The 8788-nt window shown below is 40.0% G+C and overlaps 1 protein-coding gene across 2 annotated transcripts in view; it reads left to right on the top strand.

The window, feature by feature from the left end:
• The window catches only part of trpc1 (transient receptor potential cation channel, subfamily C, member 1), a 32597-nt gene that overhangs the window by 20853 nt on the left and 2956 nt on the right, over window positions 1-8788 (top strand). The window contains exons 10-13 of one of the 2 annotated variants that reach the window (XR_015524568.1): window positions 4841-5028; window positions 5286-5487; window positions 5946-6140; window positions 7147-8557. Coding sequence is in view for 1 of the 2 variants with exons in the window: in NM_001198661.2 (NP_001185590.1) it covers window positions 4841-5028; window positions 5286-5487; window positions 5946-6140; window positions 7147-7374 (813 nt within the window). In the remaining variant the exon portion in view is untranslated. 2 annotated transcript variants of the gene reach the window in all.

Raw genomic sequence — 8788 nt, forward strand, 5'->3', positions numbered from 1 at the left:
CAAAATAAAACAAATAAGACTAATATAGGAAATACTGTGAATACTGACAAAAAAAGGAGGGCTAATGAGTTTGACTTTAACTGTGCATAGTTGTCTGCGCCAGTGGTTAGTGCGTTGACACATGCACTCCGGTGCTAGTGGTGGGCAGAGCAAGGCTTCACAAAACACTGAAACAGTCGAATCAAATGCATCGAAGCTTCGAAAAATCTCTACAGTGACACCTAGTGGTCATTTATATGTATTGCTCTCGAACAGCTTGAGCAAAGAAACAGTTAAGCAAATTAAGGTATTAAACCCCACATTTTCAAGGTTTCAAGTGATTTAGTTAATTACCTTAGTCATGTGACCTGGGTGTTTCGAATCACCTTAGTCACATGACCTGGGTGTTTCAAAAAACTTTGGTGACATGACCTGGGTGTTTTGAAACACTTTAGTCACATGACCTAGGTCTTTCGAAACACTTTAGTCACATGACCTAGGTGTTTTGAAACACTTTAGTCACATGACCTGGGTTTTTTAAAACACTTTAGTCACATGACCAAGGTGTTTTTAAACACTTTAATCATATGAGCTGGGTGTTTCGAAACACAGTCACGTGACCTGGGTGTTTCGAATCACCTTAGTCATGTGACCTAGGTCTTTCGAATCACCTTAGTCACATGACGGGTGTTTCGAAACACTTTAGTCACATGACCTGGGTTTTTTAAAACACTTTAGTCACATGACCTGGGTTTTTTAAAACACTTTAGTCACATGACCAGGGTGTTTTTAAACACTTTAGTCATATGAGCTGGGTGTTTCGAAACACAGTCACGTGACCTGGGTGTTTCGAATCACCTTAGTCATGTGACCTAGGTCTTTCGAATCACCTTGGTCACATGACGGGTGTTTCGAAACACTTTAGTCACATGACCTGGGTTTTTTAAAACACTTTAGTCACATGACGGGTGTTTCGAAACACTTTAGTCACATGACCTGGGTTTTTTAAAACACTTTAGTCACATGACCTGGGTTTTTTAAAACACTTTAGTCACATGACCTGGGTGTTTCGAAACACTTCAGTCACGTGACCTGGATGTTTCAAAACACTTTAGTCACGTGACCTGGATGTTTCAAAAAACTTTAGTCACATGACCTGGCTGTTTCAAAACACTTTAGCCACATGATCTGGGTGTTTTGGATCATGCTTCGTGTATCATTTCGAAACACTTGTGCTTCGGGATCTCGACCCCACACTATCCTGAAAATACTCTCTAATGTCCTGTTCATGAAAGGTGAACAATATAGGAAATTGGTTGCTATTGACATCTATAAAGTCGGGAAAAAACTAATATGGAAGTTAATTGTTTTTAACATTCTTCAAAATATCTTCTTTTGTGTTTAACAGAAGAAATACATTTTTTAATACTTGCACTGTAAAAAAAACAGTTTCTGTATTTTGTGATTTACAACTGTTTTCTGTTTATTATCTGTCATAAATGGCATAAATGGCTCTGTCAACTTATGATGTTGGAAATTCAACTCTACAGTTTAACAAAGTGACTTTTATTGACATTTTAGTAACAACAATATAATCTGTTAGAAGTATTAAATAGAGAGAAATAGTCTCTAAACAACTGAAAATGTACTGCCAGTCTATTACAAGGTTTTTGTACTGTAATATACAACATCAACCCAGACATTATATCACTTTAAACTATTAAAATGTTCATAAGTCACTTTTTCAAACTTTTTAAGGCTTAAAGTTGTTGAAAGAAAAACTAAGATTCCATAATGCAGTTCAAAATCATAAATAAATGAGGAAAAATAAAAACATGAATCACAAAATACAGAAAACAGCAAATTAACGGACATTTTTACAGGGTGGAGGATGAGTAAATGATGACAGACTTTTTGTTTTTGGGTGTACTATCCTTTTAAATGGTTGCCATGTTAGTCCCTCTAAAAAAAACATGTGATGTACAGATAGAGGAATGACAAGGAACAGATTGAAGTATTCACAAAACAGACCTCCACTGAGGAGGCAGAGTCAGACGTTTACTCCCCGACTGCTTTATTGTCTGCTTAAGAGTCTCCAGTAAATGTCTCCAAATAAAGTTAGCAAGTGGAAAAAACACCGAATCACCTCTAGATAAACGTTGGAGGGCAGGAGTTGAGATGTCAAACTGAACCTTACTGTAGTTCTGAGATTAATATGGAGTTTGTGCAGATTTTGTTCAAAGTGCATTTCAAATTTGAACACTGCAACAAAAAAAAAAAGATTGTTGATCTTCAAACTCATTCATTCATTTTCTTTTCGGCTTTTTAAGTCGCTTTATTAATCAGGGATTGCCACAGTGGAATAAACCACCAACTTATCCAGCATATTTTTTACGCAGTGGATGCCCATCTAGCTGCAACTCAGTACTGGGAAACACCAACACACTCTCATTCACACACATACACTACGGACAATTTACCTTACCCAATTCACCTATACCGCAAGTCTTTGGACTTGTGGGGGAAACCCATGCAAATATGGGGAGAACATGCAAACTCAACAAGCCAGGGCTCGAACCAGCGACCTTCTTGCTGTGAGGCGATTGTGCTACCCACTGTGCCACTGTGACGCCCAAACTGAAACAGAATATTGTATAGGGGGCGGGTCTTTCTTTAAGTGCATCATTCCCTTATAGTAAACTAACAATAAGTGGGGCGTGTTAAGAATGTTGTGGCTGGGAGAAGAAGAAGGATCGCCACTCCAAATGCAGAAGCAAATGATCGGATTTGATTTGATCGGATCAATTTTTTTAGTAGATTAACTTGCATGTATTGTGACACGAGGGCTCATTGAATAGCACTGTCACCTCACAGCAAGAAGGTTGCAGGTTCGAGTCCCGGCTGAGCCGCAGTTGGCATTTCTATGTGGAGTTTGCATGCTCTCCCTGTGTTGGCGTGGGTTTCCTCTGGGTGAATTTGCGAGTGTATGGGTGTTTCCCAGTACTGGGATGCAGCTGGAAGGGCATCCACTGTGTAAAACATATGCTTAATAAGTTGGCGGTTCACTCCGCTGTGGTGACCCCTGATGAATTATGGGACTAAGCCAAAGGAAAATGAATGAACGAATGAGCTTGCATGGATTCATTGTTCACCTAAAAAATACCAATATGCGCTAACAAAATAAGCATTTTAATTTCCCAAATACTTTGAGTATATCTTTAACTTTCTATGGAAGTGTGTAAAGTCCTAATCTCTTACATAATGACTGCTGTCTTGCTTGCTTGGAAGAAACAGTGTAGTCATTATAGGCCCAGATGGAATCTGTTGGCTTTTTCCCATTTTCTGCTATGATATGTTGGAAAATATGTGGAAGCGATTCTGCGGAAGGGTTTTAAAACAATGTGAAATTCTCTTTCAGTGGTCTTATCCTCGTGCAGATGATCACATTCAGTATGGCACTGTACAAACATTGAAGATAAAATGGATTTACAGGCACAGCATGCAAAATTTGTTGATTAAAATATCCAAAAATCTCTAGAAAATGTTCAATATTTTGCTGACTTGTGTATTTACATGATCCCAAATGTTCAAATCCAGAGAATTATTCAGACAAGTAATCCATTTTAACTAGTAACATGGTCGGGAAATAATGTGATATGAAATGCAACATTCCAGTCCATTGCACATAATAGCAGCACTCTTGAAACAGTCACTTCATGGTTGGATTTGGCACTGTGGCTTCATATCAGAGGCAGCAATGTCAATTGACTACTAACTACCCAGGTTTAACAAAGTTTTTAAAAAAATGTAATCTGGAAAATGCCTGCTAGGGGTTTAAGAGTGACAAGAAAATGAATTAGACTAATGGGGCGGAGGTAGGGGGAGGGGGGGGGGGTCTAAATCCTGGCTTCATTTCAGAGTAAACATGCAGTACAGAACATTCTGGTTCACTGGTCAGACCTGAAACAAGGAATTCATCCCTTATTTCAGCCCTCACTGGAAAGACCAGTGGAATCTAGAAAGCACCGACAGAGACAGGAGTCTATAAAGAGCTGGTCTGCTGTATGTGTGCAGGTACAGCTTAATGTATCTACGGAGACATGTTCCTCTGCTATTACCCCTGTAATGGGCCAAACCAATATTTACTTGGGCCATGTTTATCATTCAATATGTGAAGTTAGCTAAAAATGGAATCCAACGCTTAAAATAAACTCATTTCACAAAATCACCATATTTTCTTAACTGAAAAACATGTTTGATTTCCACCAACCCCATATAACTGCTCTCAAATACAGTACTGTATTTACATTTTAAAGGAATATTTCGAAATATTTGGCTTTTTTCCAAAGGAGTCAAGAAAATGCGGTGGTTGTTACTATTTCCAAAACAGCCTTGGTTTTAGATGACCAGCTAAAATCAGCTTGACCAGCCTAGCCAGCTATGTCCAGCTTAAACCAGGCTGGTCAAGCCGGTTTTAGCTAGATTTAGCTGGTCATTTTCCATTTTAAGACCAGGCTGAAAATGGCTGGAAACAGCCTGGATATGGCTAAAGCTCCTCTAAAACCAGGCTGGTCAACCAGCTAAATCCAGCCAACCAGCCTAGGCTGGTTTAAGCTGGATTTTTCAGCAGGGTAGTTTTAATGATTTGTGCTTAGCTAAGTGCTGATACCCAGAGATCAGCTGAATGGATTGAAAATTATTAAAACTCAGCTTTATAACTTTAGGGGACTTTGAGTGTTCCTTAAAGAATGAAACCCAAAATATATTTCATCAGGTCCATTTCTTAGGATCCTTATCGTAGCTAAACATGTTAGTCAGTTGAATGGCTGATGTGAAAAGTCTGGTGTTTTTGTCATTGCAGATCTCCATGGGTCAAATGCTACAAGAGTTTGGCAAGTTTCTTGGCTTATTCCTGCTAGTGCTCATCTCTTTCACCATCGGCCTGACACAGCTGTATGGAAAAGATCAAGATCCATCCAAGACCAAAGACGATAACAAGGACTGTGAGGGGATCTACTGTCAGCAGCAGAGCAACGACACCTTTCACACGTACTTTGCTTCATCTCATTGACTCTAATTAAAGAATTCGATTTTGTGTGTGTAAATAAAGTGTAAAGTAAAAGATAAGAGTCTTATTTCACAGGTTTATAAATTAGCGTCAATTTTTAATCGATTATCGAGTTCCTTATGAAGTTTGACCCTTTGGAAATAGGGTCCCTTTGGAAACTGATACTGGAAAGTATTTGACAGACTAAAAAAATCTGATTTTTTGTCACAATAATTGTTTTTTATGTTTATTATTCCAGGTTTATGGGGACGTGTTACGCACTCTTCTGGTACATCTTCTCTTTGGCACATGTTAATTTGTTTGTGACGAGGATCAGCTACACGGAGGAGCTGCGGTCGTTTGTTGGTGCTCTTATCGTCGGAACCTACAACATCGTTGTGGTCATCGTTCTTACCAAACTCCTGGTGGCCATGCTGCATAAGAGCTTCAGACAGATCGCTGTAAGTGAGCCTTGAGAAGACAGAATTATGTATTGGTTTCTGGGTTGTAGAATATGTTCCACTGGTATTCAGTAACTCTTTCATAGGCAACAGAAAAATTAAATTGAAATGAACTGAAATTAACCCACAATTTCCATCCCCATGTCCAATAACAGTGATGGTTCTCAAACAGGTAGGGGCAGTAGACATCTATACGATCTATCCATTAGCAGTCCCATTCATTTCAACAGCGTTTGAGAAGGTAGCTTGGCGAGGTAGAAAATATGTGACCTGAATCAAAGTCTATTCTCTCGTTGGCCATATTTGCAATGTTCATCCAAGACCAAAGTCCTATATAAATAAATGGGGGCTCCTGAAATCTCAAAAACTGCTTTCTGAACTTCCAATTAAAGTTAAATTAAACTTAGCATGTGGTATAAAGTGCAGAATTGTTTTACCTTGATCATCTTTGCTTGCAGAACCATGAAGATAAGGAGTGGAAATTTGCTCGGGCGAAGCTGTGGCTCAGCTACTTCGATGACAAGTGCACACTGCCTCCACCCTTCAACGTCCTTCCCTCACCCAAGACCGTGTGCTACCTAGTGATCAGCATGAGCAAATGGATCTGTTCCCACACCTCCACAGGCAAGGTCAAGAGGCAGAATAGTCTGAGGGTATGTAAGAATAACTCTTTAAAGAACTACTTTGACTGTTTCCAAAAAAAGATGTTAGCTGTATATATAGGAATAATCAAGACTTATTATGCTTTAAAGAAGGGGTGCCCAATCCTAGGACTGTATGTCAACCTTCCTGCAGAGTTCAGCTTCAACCCTGATCAAACACAACTAATCCAACTAGGTAGGACCTTAAGGAGCACTTGTTAAAGACAGGTGTGTTTGATCAAGGGCGGCATAGTGGCGCAGTCGGTAGCACTGTCGCCTCACAGCAAGAAGGTCGCTACTTTGAGCCCTGTCTAGGTCAGTTGGCATTTTTGTGTGGAGTTTGCATGTTCTCCCTGTGTTTGCATGGGTTTCCTCCAGGTGCTGCTGTTTTCCCTACAAGTTCAAAGACATGCGTTAGGTGAATTGGGTAAGCTAAATTGTCCGTAGTGTATGTTCTAGTCCTCCAGGTTGGGGGTTGAGCATTGGGCTAATGACCTACCTCATAGAAATTAGATGTTACAAAACACCAACTTGGTGCGGCTAAATATCAACTTTGATGTAAACCGACCCAGGGGGTAAGTAAGTGTTTGATCAAGGTTGCAGCTGAACTCTGCAGGAAGGTATATCTACAGTAACAGGATTGGGCACCCATGCTTTGAAGGATTTTAAAATGCATTACTTGGAGGCAAAGAACCACCATTGCATTGCCCCCCTCTTCAGTGTACTACTGTTCACTAAAGAGATCGGTATTCGAGCACTGCTCAAAGAAACTGTAAAGGGTACCAAGAGTGATTCCCTGGCTCCATTAGAGATATTAAGTTTTTAGGGCCAGAGATAAACTGATACTTCCAAACTTAGAACCTCCTTTAGTGCAGTCCAAATGTGTGAAACTGTTTAAGAACAAACACAGGCTAGGAACATGAAACAGAGCTCTGTCATTAGAAAAGGGGTTACACAGAATTTGCACCATGGAAGGGTTCTCTTATATGTCAGTCTACTCATAACCTTTTGTTTCCAGGAATGGACGAACCTGAAGCAGAAAAGAGATCAGAATTACCAGAAGATTATGTGCTGTCTAGTGCACCGTTACCTGACCTCTACGAGGCAGAAGATGCAGAGCATGGACCAGGCCACAGTAGAGAATCTCAACGATCTGCGGCAAGACCTCTCCAAGTTTCGCAATGAAATGAGAGACCTTTTGGGCTTTCGCACTTCCAAATATGCCATGTTCTACCCCAGAAGCTAAGCCATGCCTGTTTATTTAAAGTGACCCAGCATGCTCAGCAATGCTCCACTTCTTTTTCTTGGGAAGATATAAAGTGACAAAAAAGTCCTGGGACTCTACTGGAATTGTATTAAGCTCTGTTTATTCTACACCAAAGCCTCCAGAACCATAACTTATGTAATATTCTTGCATCCTACTTGTTTTCTAAAAGTTTAATTCTTTTCAAATGAATAACATTTATTATACAGAAATGCTATTATATACTGAACTTGGGCAAATACCTAGTAACTTTTGCATCTTTTCAGTATTTGAATATATATTTAAGGACTGTAGTTCTTAACTCCAGTATTGGTGTCCAACCACATTTGTATGACTTTAATATCTGACACATGTAATCAGACATAGAGTTCTTTGCTAACAGGAAGATGATCTGAATAAGGTATATTGTAGGGTTACAGTTGAAGCTGAGGGGAATTCTGATAAACCAGGATTCTCAACATTGACCCTCAAGATCTAGCTTTAACCTTCAATTGCAACTCCTAAAGATCTCAATTAGCTGGTCCTAGCTTGTCATGGGTAAATCTAAACTTTGCAGGAAAGTGAACCTTGAGTTCCAGAGTTGAGTTCCCTTGGCATAAATTAAAGTTGTCTCCCCAGTTCACCTAAAACAGGTGGGCAATTTCAGTTCTTCAAAACTGAGCTTTTTCCCCCAACCCTAATTAAACACACTCGAACAAGCTAAACAAGGTTTGGGAGTTAATAGAAACCTACAGACGGAGAACTTTTTATAAAGGCCAGATCATAACTCTACAGGACTGTGGGTCTCCGGTTCCCCTGACCTAAATTGTAGATCTGCTAGCCTGGTCATCTTTAGCTTATGTCCTGCAACACTTGACTGTAATTATCGAGTAACCCTTAACACTTTTATTAGCTGATTGAGGCATGTTTGTTTGTGAATGGAGAACTTACAGGAGTAGCTCTCCAGGTGCAGGGTTGACCTTGACTTAAATCAGAGGTATGCAAGTTCAGTCCTGGAAAGCAAAAGTTCCGCAGAGCTTTGCTCCAACCCTAACAATACACACCTAAACAACCCAGTCAAGGTCTGAGTGTTACTAGAACGCAACAAGCCAGAGAGTTTTTTTCAAGGCTGGATCAAATCCAGTCCAGGACTGAACTTGCTTACCAGAGGTGTCCAATCCTGCTCGTGAATTTTAGCTTCAATCAGCTCTGAAACACTTGCCTAGAAGTTCCAAGTGGTCACACTGCACTTGTCTTCCCACTGACTTCGATTCATATGCATGCGACTGCACCAGGCCATAAATGCAAGCTCGTGCAACAAGTTTAGCATGTCACTTCAATCCAAAGTTCAAGCTCGATGAACTCTGACCTGAAAATTCACGTCATGTGAATGTGTGACACCAACAGAGGATCAAAA

This window comes from Danio rerio, chromosome 24 (assembly GCF_052040795.2).
Source record: "Danio rerio strain M-AB ecotype USA chromosome 24, GRCz13ab, whole genome shotgun sequence".
Lineage (NCBI taxonomy): Eukaryota > Metazoa > Chordata > Actinopteri > Cypriniformes > Danionidae > Danio > Danio rerio.